Below are 18,968 nucleotides of genomic sequence, written 5' to 3' on the forward strand. Positions count from 1 at the left end.
AGCAGATGCATTGTACATTATGATCACTAAAGATTATTTGAAATGCATATGATAGCTGTGATAAAGAAGATAACTGTGAGAAATAAAGTGCTTGCAATAACCAACTGAATAAAACAACAACGCATAGAGCCGCTTGCTAAGTTTAAAATTGTGACTTATGACTTAACATGTTTGTTTGGGTAAAGTCGGAAACAGTTTTAAGCCACTAGCTTTCAGCGTTGCCAAACAAGCTCATAATCCGAGGACCACAGCCACCCCTCTTTGTCCATCTGCTACAACCAGAACAATGAGCAGGATACCCTATGATTCTAGATTCTTTCTATACACTGAACATGTGCAATACCAATGCAGGACTCTAGCTACCAAGTTTGCTAACAACATGCATGATGCATGACCGGAGTTAATTCATAACAATAAAGATGGCAGTGACATTAGTTTTCTTCATTAATCACAAACACGACAGTTTTGACGAGGAGAGCCCGACTACTTTTAGCGTGATGGAAAGCCATTACAAGTAGCTTTTCAGGGGTGTTTTAAAAGGAAGTAACCAAATCACAGCCATTTCAGGAAACAACTACATGATCAAATGTCCTTCTGGGAATTCATTACTAACATGTGCATAAATACACAATCAGAAGGACATGATCGAGGCACCTGTAATAATAATTCGCGCGAGACTAAAATGTAAATCTTAATTATGTTGTAGACATGATTACAGAAAATTTTGGAAATAATAAGGGATGGAATATATATGTTTTAAGAAAAAACCAAAAACAAAGTAACAAATTTCTGTCTCTTATATTCTGAGAACCTCCCACATTTCTAGTGTGCCTGGGTATCAACCAAAAAGCAAAAGGTAACTCTTAGAACACTGGAATTCTCATATAAAAATCTAATCCTGTAGCCACATCCGGGCAATGTGCAAAAAGCCTTCTATGTAATTGCTGCGAGCATTATATTGAAAACAGGAATTTCAAGTCTCTCTCTGATAACTTTCCCAGTGCATCGGCCGACCCACTAACAGTCCTGTAAAATGGGCAGGATATAGATAACACGATTTAGATTGAGCAATGAATATTTAACATTGGAGCATTAGATGAATAGATACCCTTCAAATACTAATTGCTTCTTCTCTTGCAACTCTAATATTCTTTCTTCAACTGAACCTTCTATTACGAACCTCACAACCCTACAAAATTCACAAGAGATTTAGAAGAAGGGTTGCACAATAGTACCAGAAGACTGCAAGTAACTATCTAGCTAGGCTCTAGCCAAGGCACTTGCCTCACAGGTTTAAACTGCCCAATTCTATGTACTCTATCTTGAGCCTGTTGCTCAACTGCAGGATTCCACCACACGTCCATCAAGAATACCTGCATGGGTCAAAGAGCAAAATACACTAAGTCTTTATTTTAAAACATTAAAATAAATTAAATGTTGGCCTTCCTTTCAAATAGGAAGAAAGCAAAAAAGAAAACAAACAAAGCCTTTATGGTTAAGCTTCAGATATAGCAGAAGAGTATTCGCTTACATGTGATGCCACTGTGAGATTAAGTGCAGTCCCTCCCGCTTTCAAGCTCGTCAGAAATAATCTACAATCTGGGTCCTCGTTAAACCTTTTGATGGCAGTATCTCTTGCCTTCATATTTGTAGATCCATCCAACTGAACACACTGGACTCCCGACTGCAAAACATTTCAACGTCAATGAAATATTAGTCTACTTGATGAAGAAGCAGATATATATATATTAAAAACAATATCTTGTAAAATTATCACCCACCTTCTGCAGCGAATAGTGAATCAAATCCAAGAATGATGGGAATTGGCTAAAAACGACTCCTTTTGCAGTACCATCCCTCTGAACCATAAATCTAATTTCTTCCCTCTGTATAATTGAATCAATTTCATTTTAGTCAAAGCACTAACAATTTGAGAAACAGTCTCTAAAATAGGAAATCTGGACTTCAAACTGATATCAAGGGTGTGTTAAAGAATCGGTTTAGGAAATAGCAATTTAGTAAATATGACTAGTTTAGCAGCTTCCTATCATATCGTCAAGAAGGCCATTGAGAACCAAAAACTATCAATAAAGAAAAACATTACAGACAGCAATGGAAAAGTTCTAAAAGGATAATCAACAATTTACCAAAGCCTCTAGTTTTGTACTAGTCTTAAAGTCACCAAGCCGAATTCTGTTGAGAATACTTGAGCTCTTAAAACCTGTAATGAAGCATGTAGGGCATGAGCCTTGTCCCGCACTAGCTGAGAAGTTGATCAAACAAGATTGACAGAAGGTGTGTCCACATGCATTAACCTGGAGTAATTAGTCGTAAGTTTTAAAATAAGCGGAAGAGTATTATTAAGAAAAACAAAAAAGGAGAAATCATAGTTATATTTATATCAAAACATTCCAGAGATAATTCATTTTACTAAACCTGTTTACTAAAAAAAGAGGCCAATTAGAAGAAATGTTCTTATATTCATTTTACTAAAAAGACACGCATAGCATTTTCACTTTAGATATAATCTCTTATTAAGTTATTATGTGGCTTGGGAGAAATGAGAATTAACACATTATAAAGAGAATAATACTCGAACATGCACTCACCACAGGATCTTCTACAGATTTATGACACAGCCCGCATTTTACTTCACCATCATCATTCGCCACACTTGATTGGCTCAGGGCATTTTTAGAGTATACCACAAGGTACGGATGATTCAAAGCCTTTTATACAATCAGAATTATGGTTAGAGTTGAAAGAAGGTTACAATATCTCATAATCAATTGAGCAGCGCATCGTAAAAGATATTCACAAAATGTCACAGTTAAAAGTGACTAGAACCCCCTAAAAGGAATAATAGCAGGCAATATCATTCAACCCCCACCCACCCAGAAAAAAAACAAATGAAAACAGGTGTTCATACATACTGATCATCTCCACAATGGTAATCATCAATTGAGTATTTCAAGCAACCAAATACATCATTAATAATTATAAGCTAAATAATATACTTTCCTTCCGCTTGATATTTGATACATATACTGATAAATGCTATATTAGAAAGTACCCAAAACACAGAAAAGGTAATTGCAATATATTAAGAAGATTGTATAATTAAAGACGCTTCTCAATAGAAAGTAAATCATCTACCTGCCGAACACGTGTGAGGCGATTATAGATGTTGGCGTAGTTATTCATAACAGTTCCTTCTGTGACATATCTGCACGTGAGAAAATATTCAGACATACTGGAGAACTTTAAGACACAGCTTAAAAACATGTTAGATGGAAAAAACCTCACAGAACATAAAGGTTGTCATTTCTCTTTGTTTATATTTTGTCAGTGAGACAATTCTTTCCCACTCCTTTTGAGTTATTTCATAATATTTATTCCAGAAAGTGAGCTACTGAAATTAAAAAGTTCAAAAGTAATTTTCGGCCCTATCTGACTTCAGTTATTCTACTTTCAAAGTATTTCACAAAAGAAAACTTAAGTAAGTGACCAGCTTCAATAATATAAAATATTAAAGTTTGAGCAATTTTATCATTCCAAATGTACCAGTCTCCTGATGTAGTGATGTGTAATCACTGATGTTTAAATGGTAAAAACCTAAAAAATGATCACAATGCATTGTCCAAAGGTCATCTATAAATCAGGCATATAAAAACCAATAAAACTAGCCAGAACCAGGGGCGGATCTAGAGATGAAATCTAGGGGGGGCACCAAGCAAATTTTCGGAAAACACCTATATATTTTCAAATTTTGGGGGGGCACTTCTATAATTTTTTAAAATTTAGAATGGTGAAAAAATGTAAAAAAAAATTTTAGGGGGGGCACGTGTCCCCCCGTGCCTCTTCCTAGATCCGCCCCTGGCCAGAACCAACAACAAACTAAAATTGAAATCACAGAGGAGCTAGATCTAGGAATAATGTACAACGAATATTTACATTGAATTTGGAAGAAGGTCCACCAATTAATGATCCCTGAATAAATATTTTAAACAAAAATGATAATAATTAGTTGACTCACGTGTTAAATTGGGCCTGAGTATCGTTGTACAATGATCTGAGGTAATCCTCTTCCTTGATATCCAGCGAGTCCCGTCGTAAAAAGATCTGGAAAAGAATAATTATATGTCGCATGACATACTGAATTAAATATGCACATTTTGGTGCCTTACAGCATGAGAAATTATTAAAGTTACCATTTTGGGAGGAAGTGCAAGATCAGCAGATCTACCCACTTTAGTACGCCTAAGGAGTATACTTTTCAAAATCTTATGCTTCAGCAAAAGCATTGCATCTCTGCCACGCCCAGTATGTCCTCCCAATTTTATTGGTCGGGTAATATACTTCACAGTCACAATGTCACATGAAGTTAGCATTTTAGTTGAAATGTTCTCCATACATCCTCAAATTAAAAGACACAATACACAAACTTAGAATTTTGCGACTCACTTTGTCCCACCAGCAAAAGTGTCTATAAGTTTTATGATTGCAAATTGAACATTCAATTAAACTGCAAGGTAATTACATAAAAGATATTAGATAACAAACAGTTTATTATATCTAAAATTATACAAGAGCAAGAAGACTCTAATTATATTGATGCAAATTTTGAAAGTATCAATGGAGAAGACGATAAAATTATCTTAAAGAATGTACAGACTTTAGTCGCTAGTTAATATCCTTTGTAATTGTGAGCACAAGTTCGATATCGACTCTTGTGACTTTGTTTTATAATTTTGGTGTCACTATATTTATTGTCAATCTTACCATGTTTTAGCATCAACGCATGTATATATAGAGTATTTATGTAGCATGTGCTTCGCTTCGCACAAACGCATTGCGCTTATGCTCCGGGACCACCATTGCACTTTGATTGGTGTGTTTTGCGCCTTTAATAACTATGAGGGCATACATGATCATATATAGTAACATATATTACCAGACGCAGCACTGAGATCTGAACTGGATATTTGAAGAAATGCAGGACTTGATTCTGGCATATCAGATACATTTTGCTATTTCCGAAACTTAGCAGATTTGTCAGGAGATGATCAATGATTGACTTTGTTGAGCTATGAACTCAGAGGCAAATTGATAAATTAACAAAAAATTGGACTGGTGGAGTACAAGCACATTTAACTTTTATTTCAGGAAAGATAGTTTAATCCTGAACAATACCTGCTATTAGGTGTTCTGCAATCACAATCCTCGCAAAAGTAATAAGAATATGGAAAAATCTGGAGGAAGCGGATCTGTGCCAAAAATCAGAAAAGTAATTACATATAAACCATGATAAATTAAATTGTATTATCACATCAAGCTAACTCATGTACATAAATCTTACAAGTGAGTAAAGTTCTCCAACACGATTTTGAAGGGGAGTGCCGCTTAGAGCCCATTTGTAGGTAGAGTTGAAGGAAAGAACAGCATGCGAAGTGCTACTTCGATTATCTTTGATATGGTGAGCCTGTAACAAAAATAGAACTTATCTAGTAAATTAGGTAATAATTTAAGTCAAACACAGAATTACAACACTTGTACAGTAGATTTACAACTCTAACTTAATTAATCCATCATCTCTAAACAGTAAGCATCCGATTTTCAAAATAAATGATTAGATATGAACAAGTACTATATGCTTTTAAAGTGCTGATTAAAATATTAAGATTTAATATGAAACCCAATTTAATTAACAACAAATAAAACTATTAATTTTCTCATGAAGATGCTATATATCTCACACTGCAAATCATCAAAACAAGATTTTAATATTTGAGGGCATAGTTAAACAAGCTAATCTGGTTTTAGATATCCTGCAGGTAATACTTACTGTGGTAATGGTTGGTCAACATATATGTCAAAGTTTTCCATAGATCATGCTGTTCAATGACTTGAAATATGCACATAAGCACATAAATATATTAAGGAGCTGCATAGATATGTTTTTAATTTTTGCATAAATGAATGTGGGTAGCTCATAATTCATCTATTAATATCTGGATTCGATGCTGCGCAAAGAACTTCAATGCTGCCTGAAAACCTATAAGGAGGATTAACTATATCAGTGTGCCCACACACACAAAAGACACATTAACTAAAGCAGCCAAGTTTGAGACACTTTTTAACAGTACTAGTCATTAAAAACGTACCTCATCCAAGATTATGCGGTTCCAGTCCACGGAGTACAGATTACAATTTCTTTCACGTGGTCCTTTATCAGCTCCTTCTGAATCATATGCAGAAGAACCAGCTCCGGAGGCCTTGTCCTTACTCAACCTCTTCCCTTTCTTTAGAACTTCCTTATTCCTCTCATCCACCCCAGCATCTGTATTCTTCTTTTTCAACGGCTTCGTCTTTCCCAAAACATATTCTGGATAACACTTGAAATCTCGGTGAAGAGGCAAGAACTCTTCGTGAAACAACTCCCCACACCAAGGGCATTCTTGTTTCTCCGGCAGCACATGCTTCCTGTATTCAGTTTCGACAACTGAATACGTAGTGATAACAAAATCATGGTCTGCGAACTCCTTAAGGGACCTCTCCCTCTTGGATCCATAATATATTAACACCTTGTTGCTTCCTGCCAAGGTGAAGCGGCTGATCTCATTTGCCCATTGCATCAGAGCAATCACAGGGCAAATCACAAGAGTGGCTTTCACCTTTGGCAAACCAGAGGATGAACTTGGTTGGGGGAATGCTCCATCCCCGGCTCCTTCAATTTCCTTCTTAGCCATCACAAGCGCGATGGCTTGAGCCGTCTTGCCCATCCCCATTTCGTCTGCAAGGATGCCTCCTTTGGCTGCAGACTCCTCCTGCTGCAGCGCCCATGCTAACCACTCTTTTTGATACCTCAGCAGAGGCATAATCACACTGCTCGGTGGTTCAGCCGTCTCGGCAAGAACATCATTGACATTTTCCAAATCAATGTCTGCCTCAACATCGTTGAGAGATTGTAACCAGCTCCAATGGTCTTCTTCCCAGACTTTCCACATCAAACCAGAACGATCTCCTGCTCAACATTATTCGAATAATCTAATCAGTAACAGAATAAAACCCCGAATAAGCATATAAAAAAAACATATATAATAACCGGATTAGTCGACGTGCGCGTAAGCTGGCCCGGACACCAGGTTAAAAAAAAACATGTATGAATTCAACAATCTTTCAACACATTTAAAAAATCCTCTAATAAATTCGATCTAAATCCCATTTAACTAAAGATATATCATGCAAGTAGAGATGAGATCTTTACATATCGATCTAGTGATTAAACAATCTTGATCAAGATACACACATATCAGTGAGTTGGAGAAATGATGATAAAACAAATAATTTACGAGGCGATTTAAATAACAAAATTCGGTAGCTAGTAAAAATATGTTTTACCCAAGATCAGAGGTAGAGAGTTGAAATCTGGGTGGGGCTCCATCGGTGCGTGAGAAGAGTGGTTGTAGGTGAGCGGGAAAGAGTTTATTTGGATTTTTGCTTTGTGCCAGGGGTGTTTTGGAGTACTGTAATGGTGATGAAGTTTGGAGGGGTATTTATAGTTATATTGGGTGATATTTACGATGAAACTGATGGAGGTGCATTCATTTCATATATGATTAAGAGAATTATGGATTGTGTTGAAATTAATGATATTATTCGTAAATTAGTTGAAAGATGAGGGAGGGATATTCAATTCAGATATAATTAATTAATTAATAGTAGTTGATGAATTTTAATTAATTATAGAAGATTTTGATTTTACATCTAATAGGGTAGTTGAGATAAAATCTTGCAGCGTTGATATGAATCCATGGACAATCATATAAAATCTTGTAGATTTTGTAGAGATTTTTAAGAATATAAAATACATACCTGTAAATCTATTAATTTTAAAGTCTCATAGATTGTGTACAGATCTTTAAGATTCTCCTCGATCCTAATTACTTGTTCATTTTGATCTTCCATGAGTCAAATTGACAAATTTTTGATTAAATATTATAAGTTATCTATTTAATATATTTAAAATTTGAAAGTTGCATGTTAAAATAGATTAAATATACTTTCGAATGATATACACGCTTCAAATTAGATGTCCACTTTCAAAAAATCACATAGTTTAGGAAAAGTGAAAGTTTACAAATTAATTACATTAAATGACCATAATATGTGGTATGAAGTTAATCTAGGAAATATAAATAAGAGATATGTGAAGTAGAATTGACTTTGGGAATATAATTATACATTAAAAGTGGAAGTAGACTACTAAATTGAAACAATCTTTTTTTTTTAAAGTGGGCATGTAAATTGAAATGGGGGGAGTATTATTTTTTTTCCCAATCATATGGTACATATAAATTTCAATCAAAGTACAATCAATGATCAAAATGTTTGAACAAATATTTAGGTACGAAGGGAGTAATATCTTTCGTAAGAAGTTGAAAGATGAAAGGTATTCATTTCCGATCTGATTAACAATAATTACAAACTTTGTTGATATTAATGATATTATTAGTAAAAGGTTGAAAGATGAAGGTATTCATATCATTGAGTAAAATTCTCTTTTTTTTTTTTTTTAGTATTGGAGACCACCATCTAATCCGTCCAACAACCTTTAATCTAACGGCTTACAATCAAAATAAAAAAAGGTATTTTAATAAACATTTAATTACATAAAAAAAACATGTACGTACGTTTGTGATATCTAGTACATCATGGTAAACAGTTGCTCTGGACATGATTATAGAATTTCATGAGAAATGATCATCCACCAGTTTTCTTATCAAAAAAATCAGTAACTACGTTCTCTTTTGTTGAAATAATGTATCATCTCTTTGTCTAGCAATCTTTTTGTTGAGTTAAAACTTTTATCCTTCCACCTTCCCATTTTCCTGAGTTAGCAGCACAATTAATCTATCATTCCTTTTTTCAAATTGTCATAATTTAAATTCATGTTGTCTCTTATAAAAACTGGTTGTCTACTTGTTCCGCACTTTTTATTTTGTCTCTTAATTTAAATTTATATTGACTCCCATCATAATATTATGTACCCTCTTGCCTCATCCCGCACTAACTAAAACCATAAAGATGTTCCACAGTCGTCTTTCTATTGTCTACTTTATTATTTTTTAAAAGATATATATTAATCCGTAACTTTCGATTGTGGTGATAGAATGCAGGACTTTGGTTATACGCAGTTCATGTCTCCAACTGGTTAATATGGCTGTTAATACATATATTAAATGCATCAATGAGATAATTAATACAAAACAAATCACTATGTTTTTTTGTTGACAAATGCAAGAAAATTTCATTAACTTGAACATAATACAGTTATGACAAACCCCCAACTGTCGATACAACCCGGTGGTAAAACAAATAACATACTAAAAACAATTAGATGATTTGTTTCCTGATCGTTTAACACATAGAATTTAACAATTCTTAAATCTAAAAACGAAATCAAAAACATCCTAAGCGATCCAAAATACACCAACACCTCTGGAAATAGTAACATCGCAATTGACCATATCACATAAAAACCATAGTTAGCCAAATGTTCAGAAACACCAATCGCATAAATTGAGATTGGAGAAGCGACACCACAGCTATCTACATGCCGGTCACCAGTTATAGACATACCGAAGACACCCCAGCTATCTACATACCGGATACCAGCTATAGACATGCCGAAAGTATAAACCCGTGAATGATGAACGATCTTTGGTTGTGAAAGGTGAACTCTTGCGATAATCACCACCGTCCCAGATTCGATACAGTTTTTGCAGATCACCAGAAATATCAATAAACTCCTTCTCAACAGATCCAACACTAAATAAACCCAAGCATAGCTAGACAAAAACATAACAAAACACTCCAAAAGGAGAGACAAAACAAACACTTCAAGAGAAGAGACACACAAACACCAAAACGATTGGGTTTTATTGAAAGAAAACTAACGAGAGTAAAAGATAATGAAGGAGTTGGGGCTTTCCACCGGAGAAAATCAGTGGAAGCCCCTCGATTTACTTGAAAATCACTATGTTTTTAATCGTGTCCATTAAATAGATATAGAAATCAATGGTAAGAGATGTGGTCTCCAAGTCTCCAATGAGATTGGGTCTCCAAAGAGCTAACTCTCATTTCATATATGAATTTTTTTCCAGATACGATTAATAACAATTAATGAATTTTAATAAATTATAATAGATTTTGATTTTACATTAGGTAGAGTAGTTGAGATAAAATTTTGTAAAGTTAAGGGATTTAATCTGAATCCAAAACAATTTTTTAAGTCGTAAAATGGAACGGATGGAGTATAAAATATATATACCAACTATCAATTCATAAATTTCAAAAAATTCCAATGCTATCGGTTAGGATGGAAGATCAAATTGTAGTCCTGCTGAATACACTAGCAGGTGTTGGTTTTTGTGTTCTGTAATGTGTTTCTTGCAGGTGTTGGCTTTTGTGTCTAAACTATGTTCATCCATCTTGCACAACTTTCTACCTCTCTATCTCTATCGCACAAATAAACAATATATGCACTAAAAAAATCATAAAATTTAATAAAACTGATATGCAAAACTATAACAAATTCAACTGACAACCCATCCAAATTTATAGTATAATCACAGGATTTTAGTCATATAAAAGAATTCTATAACCATAAAATACATGCACTGATACACCCAGTAAAACTTCATAACCATAGCTAATAGATGATATATTGAATATTCGAGCAGATATTCAGATAATTTGTGTGTATTAAGCCATTCACCACAAAGGTAGTGTGTGTAATTTGTGAAAACATAAATCACCTAATTATAGACTTTACATGAACTAACCATGATTAAAACCAAGTTGTTACAAGTGCTCTAGAGTGATATATGCAGGAATCCATGCCTTGGAGATATTTCCAAGCAACAGTAACCAATTAAGCTCTTGGCGGCGCCCATATAAGTTGCCCAAGGCACCACTTGAGCAGTTGGCGCTCAAGGGCGCCAGGTGCAGGCGCCACTGCTTAGTAGAAGCACATAGCAGGCACTAAAGGCGCCATTAGCACTGAGCGCTCAGAGCAGCCACAGAGATTGCTACCAGGCGCCACTTAAGTCCATTCTCCCGTAGTCTGTACAGCCTCCACCAAGCATCACAGCAGTGTAGCATTCACCAGGAGGCGCCACTTCCCTTTAGGCGCCAATTGCAGTTAGCATTTATGTTGAAAACAGGAATTTTATGTCTTTCTCTGTTAACTTTCCTAGTGCATCGGCAGACCCACTAACAGTCCTGTAAAATGGAAGGATATAGATCAGACAATCTAGATTGAGCAATGAATTTTTAACATTGGAGCATTAGTTGAATAGATACCCTTCAAATAATAATTGCTTCGTCTCTTGCAACTTTAAGATTCTTTCTTCGATTGAACCTTCTATAATGAACTTCACAACCCTACAATATTTCACAAGAGATTTAGAAGAAGGGTTGCGGTTTGCACAATAGTACTAGAAGACTGCAGTCTGCAAGTAACTATATAGCCAAGGCACTTGCCTCACGGGTTTAAACTGCCCAATTCTATGTACTCTATCTTGAGCCTGTTGCTCAACTGCAGGATTCCACCACGCGTCCATCAAGAATACCTGCACGGGTCAGAGCAAAACACACAGTCTTTACTTCGAAACATCAAAATAAACTCCCACTTCAGATACAGCAAAAGAGTATACGCTTACATGTGATGCCGCTGTGAGATTAAGTGCAATCCCTCCCGTTTTCAAGCTCATCAGAAATAATATACAATCTGGATCCTCGTTAAATCTTTTGATGGCTATATCTCTCGCCTTCATATTCGTCGATCCATCCAACTGAACACACTGAACTCCGGACTGCAAAACATTTCGACGTCAATGAATTTTAGTCTGCTTGATGAAGAAGCAGATATTAAAAACTAGATCTTGTAAAATCATCACCCACCTTCTGCAGAGAATAGTGAATCAAATCCAAGAATGATGGGTATTGGCTAAAAACGATTCCTTTTGCAGAACCATCTCTCTCAATCATAAATCTAATTTCTTCCCTCTATATAATTGAATCAATTTCATATTAGTCAAAGCACTAACAATGTTTAGAGAAACAGGCACTAAGATATCAGGATATCTGGACTTCAAACTGATATCAAGAATGTGTTAAAGAATCAGTTTAAAAAATAGCAATTTAGTATGAAAACTGAGTTCAAATAAACAAGAGCATTCTTACAGACAGCAATGAAAAAGTTCTAAAAGGATAATCAACAATTTACCAAAGCCTCTAGTTTTGTACTAGTCTGGAAGTCATCAAGCCGAATTCTGTTGAGAATACTGGAGCTCTTAAAACCTGTAATGCTGCATGTAGGGCATGAGACTTGTCCCGCACTAGCTGAGAAGTCGATGAAACAAGATCGACAAAAGGTGTGTCCACAATCATTAACCTGGAGTAAATATTTAGTAAGTTTAAAAGAAAGTGAAAGAGTATTATTAATGTAAACAAAAAAGGAGAAATCATAGTTATATCAAAAAATTCCAGAGAGATAATTCTTTTTACTAAACCTGTTCACTAGAAAAGATTCAAATTAGAGAAAATGATCTTATTTTCTTTTTACTAAAAAGACACACATAGCATTCCACTTTAGATATAATTTCTTATTATATGGCTTGGGGAGCTAGAATAGTGACATTATATATTAAAGAGATTAAACACATTATTAAGGAGAATAATACTCGAAAAATAATACTTCATGCACTCACCAGAGGATCTTTTACAGATTCATGACACAGCCCACATTTTACTTCACCACCATCATTCGCCGCACTTGATTCTTTGCTCATGGCATTTTTAGAGTATACCACTAGGTACGGATGATTCAAAGCCTTTTATACAATCAGAAGTTATAGTTAGAGTTGAAAGAAGGTAACAATATCTCATAATCAATTGAGCAGCACATCTTAAAAAATATTCACAAATTGAGTATCTAGTATCTAAAGTAACCAAATACATCAATAATAGTTTTAAGTTAAATCAAGTACTTTCCATCCGCTTGATATTTCATAAATTTACTGAAAAATGCTATATTATAAAGTACCTAAAAGGCTAAAACACAGAAAAGGTTATTGCAATAAATTAAGAAGATTGTATAATTAAATGAGATGTTCCTGGGTAGAAAGTAAATCATCCACCTGTCGCACACGTGTGAGGAGATTGTAGATATTGGCGTAGTTATTCATAATAGTTCCTTCGTTGACATATCTGCAAGTAAGAAAAGCTAATGTTATAATGCAACGAAGTGGGGAAGGAGAAGTTACCATGTCACAAAGATCCTTTTGAGTTATATCATAATATTTTTATATGCTTTACTCGGGAAAAGCTATTTATACCAAAGTGCCTATTTTTCCCGAAAGTGAGCTACTAGAATTGAAAAGCTCAAATGTAATTTCCGGCCCTATCTGACTTCAGTTTGTTTTACTTTTAAAGTATTTTTACAAAAGCAAACTTAATTAAGTGACCATCTTCAATAATACAAATAATCAAAGTTTGAGCAATATTATCATTCCAAATGTACCAGTCCAGATGTGTAATTACTGATGTTTAAATGGTAAAAACCTATAAAAGGATCACACTGCATTGTCCGAATGTCATCTATAAACCAAGCATATATATACGAATGAAACTAGCTAGAACCAACAACAAAATAAGAATGAAAGCATAGAGGGGCTAGATCTACGAATAAGATAACGAATATATAAATTGAATTTGAAAAAAGGTCTAGCGATTAATGATCCCTGAATAAATATCTTAACCAAAATGAGAATAATAAGTTGACTCACGTGTTATATTGGGCCCGAGAATCATTGTACAATGATTTGAGGTAATCATCTTCCTTGATATCGAGTGAGTCCCGTCGTAAAAAGATCTGGCAAAGAATAATATATATTGCATGACATATTGAAGTAAATATGCGTTCTTGGTGCCTTGCAGAATAAGAAATTATAAAAGGTACCATTTTGGGAGGAAGCGCAAGATCGGCAGATCTGCCCTGTTTAGTACGCCTAAGGAGTATACTTTTCAAAATTTTATGCTTCAGCAAAAGCATTGCATCTCTGCCACGCCCAGTATGTCCTTCCGCTTGTATTGGTCTGGCAACATACTTCACATTCACAATGATCAAGTGAAGTTAGCACCAAAGTTGCAATGTTTTCCATGCATCCTCAAATTAAAAGACACAATATACAAACTTAAACTTTTGTGACTCACTTTATCCCACCAGCAAAAGTGGCTGAAAGGTGTATGATTGCAAACTGAACAATAAGTTAAAGAGCTGCAAGGTAATTAATGACATAATAGATATTAGATAACAAACGGTTTATTATATGTAAAAGTATATAAGAGCAAGAAGACTCTAATTTCCCCTTCATCAAGGCCTACGGATACCCAGAACCCAGAAGGCGTTGCCTACCCTATAAAAATTAAGGCGGGTTGAACACCTTCCCATTATTTATTGCTACTTGACCCGGGGGTGGCAATTTTGGTAACATGTCATGTTCGTGTCGGAAAAAGGGTCGATTTTGGGTCAAGCTAAAAGCACTTAAAATTGAAAATTTAAGTTTTTATGAATGAAATTCTAATTTTGGGTCGATTTCAGGTCAACCGGGTAATTTTCAATTCACGTTCAGATTTTGTCTCACTAAATCAGGTTGCGGATTTGGATCGGGTTCGGTTCGGGTCAGGTCGGGTCTGATATTGCCACCCCTGTGACTCAGGCAATGCATAAAGATAAGCGAGCAAATATGTTAGGAACAATGTGTGAAGCAAGGTTTCGTCACATCATGTAGTTGAAGCAAGACCGTAAGCATGATGCAAGGTGCCACACATAGGAGAACCTCATTAAGAAAAGGCAAATTTTGAAGGCGTACAACAAAGATAATTTCAAAAATATTTCTGCGGCTATTTTCTTTTTAGTCTCAAAATATATTGAAAAAGAATGTACAGACTTTAGTTGCAACTTCATATCTTCGGTAATTGTGAACACAAGTTCTATATCGACTCTTGTGACGTTTTATAATTTTGGTGTCACTATTTTTGTCAATCTTACCAAGTTTTCATCTACGCATTTATATAGACTGTTTATGTAGTGTGTGCTTCGCTTCTTTAAATCGCTTCGCACAAAAGCATTGCACTTATGCGCCGGGACCACCTTTGCACTTTAATTGGTGTGTTTAATTTGCGCCTTTAATAACTATTAGGGCATACATCATATATAGCAATATATATATTTGACTACCAGACACAACACTGAGAGCAGAACTTATGATAAAAAGCAGGAATAGATTCTTTCAGGAATCACGTTTAACATTTCTTTCAGGAAAGATGGTTTAATCCTGAATAATACCTGTAAATAAGTTCTATGCAATCACACTCCATACAGAAGTAATAAGAATATGGAAAAATCTGGAGGAAGCGGATCTGTGCCAAAAAATCAGAAAAGTAATTACATATAAACCATGATAAATTAAATTGTATATTACATCAAGCTAAGTACTCATGTAAGCAAATCTTACAAGTGAGTAAAGTTCTCTAACACGATTTTGAAGGGGAGTGCCACTTAGAGCCCATTTGTAGGTAGAGTTTAAGAAAAGAACAGCATTCGAAGTGCTACTTCGATGATCTTTGATATGGTGAGCCTGTAATAAAAATAGACCAGTAAATTGAGGTAATAATTTAAGTCAAACACTGAAAGGCATTTAAAACACCTCTAGAGTAGATTTACAACTCTAACTTAATCCATCATCTCTAAAGAGTAAGCACCCGATTTTCAAAATAAAAGATCAAATGTGAACAAGTACTATATATATTGTTTTAAAGTGCTGATGAAAATATAAGAAACTAATATGAAACCTAATGCAGTTATAAACAACAAATGAAACTATTAGTTTTGTTCATGTAGATCATCAAAACATCAAATCATCAGAACAAGTTTTTAATATTCGATGGCATAGTGAAACAAGCTAATCTGGTTTTAGGTATCCAGGTAATACTTATTGTGATATGTCAAAGTTTCCATAGATCATGCTGCTCTATGACTTTATATATGCACATAAGCACATACACATATATTCAGGAGCTTCATTAAATATGTTTTTATGTTTTGCATAAATGGATGTGGGTAGCTCATAATTCATTTGTTAGTATCTGGATTCAAAATGCTGCGCAAAGAACTTCAATGTTGCCCGAAAACCTATAACGAGGAGGTATAATAATTAAATATAGCAGCGTGCCCACACACACAAAAGACACATCAACTAAAGGAGCCAAGTTTGAGACACTTTCTAACAGTACTCGTCATTAAAACGCACCTCATCCAATATTATTCGGTTCCAGTCCACGGAGTACAAATTATAATTGCTTGGACGAGGTCTGTTTTCAGCTCCTTCTGAATCACTGGTAGAAGAACCAGCTCCAAAGGCCTTATCCTTATTCAAGCCCTTTACTTTCTTTAGAGGTTCCTTTTTCCCGTCATACACCGACTGAGTAACATCCACCCCAGGATTGTTAACACAAAAAGCTCGGTGATAATCCAGGATCCCTTCATCAAACAACTCTCCACACCCTGTGCATCTTTGTTTCTCGGGCAAGACATACTCCTTGTATTCAGCTTGGACGATTGAATACGTGGTGATCACGAAATCATGATCCAAGAATTCATGAAGGGACTTGCCCCTCTTGGATCCATAATAGACCAACACCTTCTGGCTACCTGTCACCGTGACACGGCTAATCTCGTTCGCCCATTGCGTCACCGCAATGGGAGGACATATGACAAGGGTCGCCTTCGCTTTTGGCAACCCAAGAGATGAACTTGGTAGGGGGAAAGCTCCATCCCCCGCTCCTTGAAGTTCCTTCTTAGCCAGGACCAGTGCGATGGCCTGGACAGTCTTGCCCATCCCCATCTCATCGGCAAGGATGCCTCCCCGGGCTGCAGATTCCTCCTGCTGCAGCGCCCAAGCTAACCACTCTTTCTGAAATCTTAGCAGAGGCATAGTTAAACTGGGCGGTGGTTCAGCAGTCTCCGCCAGAACTTGATTCACATTATCGATCTCCGTGTCTGCATCTGCGACAGATTCTAACCATCTGACATAGTCTTCTTCCCAAGCTTTCCACATCAAGATTGGGCTTTCCTTTCTCCTTTGAGTGTCGTCTCCAACAATCAATTCTTTGCTATCACCGTCACCATCCGAATCTGAAATGTCCATAGCGACATCAGCTTCATCCAAGCTTGCTTCTTGCTGATAATCATCTCCTGATCAACATTTGTTATATAAATAATCTAATTAGTAACAGAAAAAAGACCGAATATACAAAAAACATAAATTCAACAATCATTCAACACAATTATAAATCCCCTAAGAAACTCGATACAAATCCCAATTAACTAGACATACAGCATGCACAAAAATCACCGAATATACAAAACATGTATAAATCCCGAATAAACTCGGTATAAATCCTAATTAACTAGACATACAGCATGCATAAAAATCACGATTATCATGCAAGTAGATATATCTAGTGATTAAACAATCTTGATCAGCAAGTTGAAGAAATGATGATAAAAACAGATAATTTACGAGGCGATCTAAATAATAAAGAGTTGAGGAGATGTTATACCCTTGATCGGAAGTAGAGAACTGGGATCGGCGTTGGGGTTCATCGTGATCGGAATTGAGTTGAGAGAATTAGGGGTTTTGGGTGCAGCTAGCAGAGAGAGAAGACAAGAGGGAGTGAGAACAGCAGTGTTGTAATGACTTGTGCGACGTGGCTTCTTTATAGCTGAGCGGGAAAAAGTTTATTTGGTTTTTTCCACTTGGGCTGTGCCACACACGCGACCTCATCTCATTTCCTTTGTGCATCGGGTGATATTTATGATGAAACTCAGTCTCATCCATTTTGCGGATTTGGATCGTGATGCAATTAATGATATTTTTCCAAAATACTCCCTCAGCTCCCATAATAATAGTCTCTTTAGAAGAAATTTTTCTCTTATAATACATGTCTACTTTTAGTTTCCAATGCAAATATATTGACATTATTTCAAAATTATCCTTCTTGAAAATTGTATAACAATCAATGAGGGTTGAATAATAATCTACATTCGTGCATTTATTAGGAGTAAATGTGAGAAAATATTATCTAATTAATATTTTCTTCATATATGTAATTTTTTCAAAACAGACTTGTATTGTGGGACGGAGGGACTAATATTTAGAAAGAAAGACAATTACGCAAAGACAAATCACTAAAACACAAATAAAGAGAAACCACTTCCAAACCACATCACACACCCTCAAATGTCATCATACACCTCCTGTATGACATTACCCATCTAGGACCCACTCCGTCTTACTCAATCCACCCCGGCCCAACACCAAGGTTCGGCCAGGTCTGGACAGGCTCCACACAACCCTAAGTGTCAAAACTTGGCCCCACCATGATATCACTAAGCCCCACCCTGACTTTACTAGGCCCACCTCGAGGTCAATCCCCGGCCTGAAATCATTCTCATTCTACTTAATTGCATTGGTTTGTATTTTAGTAGTTTGTATTGGAGTAGGACCCTATATATATACTAGTGATCAAATACAAACCGATTCTTAAATATAAATCAAAAACCAGTTACACAATCATTATTTATAACTAAAAAAATCACTAGTTTATACTACATTAGTCATTGTTTTATTAAATAATATCAGAAATTTGTATTCTTCATAATTAAGATAATCAATTGTAGTTGTAGGAGGTCCATTATGGTAGTAAGTGACGAGAGGAGAGGAGGTGTGTGATGGTGGTAAGTAATCCCTAGTTATGGTAAGTTATGGTGCCAATTGGCGGTGGCTACAAGTGATGGTAGGCAATGGTGACAAGTCATAAAAGGTGCTGATAATGGT

The 18,968-nt window shown here is 35.6% G+C and overlaps 2 protein-coding genes across 2 annotated transcripts; both read right to left on the minus strand.

The window, feature by feature from the left end:
* Positions 1 to 953: 953 nt before the first annotated feature.
* On the minus strand, positions 954 to 9,688 carry LOC108220357 (ATP-dependent helicase rhp16). Its single transcript, XM_064085747.1, has 15 exons — positions 9,544 to 9,688; positions 6,165 to 7,024; positions 5,360 to 5,482; positions 5,194 to 5,267; positions 4,465 to 4,525; positions 4,212 to 4,358; positions 4,037 to 4,122; positions 3,157 to 3,226; positions 2,610 to 2,729; positions 2,148 to 2,315; positions 1,782 to 1,886; positions 1,532 to 1,684; positions 1,285 to 1,373; positions 1,109 to 1,189; positions 954 to 1,026 (listed from the first exon to the last, which is right to left on the minus strand). Exons 1-15 carry the CDS (start codon positions 9,686 to 9,688, stop codon positions 954 to 956), a joined length of 2,355 nt encoding a protein of 784 aa, XP_063941817.1.
* A 1,472-nt stretch (positions 9,689 to 11,160) lies between these two features.
* LOC108220366 (ATP-dependent helicase rhp16) lies at positions 11,161 to 17,734 on the minus strand. Its single transcript, XM_017394114.2, has 15 exons — positions 17,692 to 17,734; positions 16,380 to 17,323; positions 15,585 to 15,707; positions 15,416 to 15,489; positions 14,281 to 14,344; positions 14,027 to 14,173; positions 13,854 to 13,939; positions 13,206 to 13,275; positions 12,777 to 12,899; positions 12,293 to 12,460; positions 11,968 to 12,072; positions 11,727 to 11,879; positions 11,548 to 11,636; positions 11,368 to 11,448; positions 11,161 to 11,286 (listed from the first exon to the last, which is right to left on the minus strand). Exons 1-15 carry the CDS (start codon positions 17,732 to 17,734, stop codon positions 11,214 to 11,216), a joined length of 2,343 nt encoding a protein of 780 aa, XP_017249603.2. The 3' UTR covers positions 11,161 to 11,213.
* Between the last annotated feature and the right edge of the window lie 1,234 nt (positions 17,735 to 18,968).

This window comes from Daucus carota, chromosome 1 (genome assembly GCF_001625215.2).
Source record: "Daucus carota subsp. sativus chromosome 1, DH1 v3.0, whole genome shotgun sequence".
NCBI classification, from domain to species: Eukaryota; Viridiplantae; Streptophyta; class Magnoliopsida; order Apiales; family Apiaceae; genus Daucus; species Daucus carota.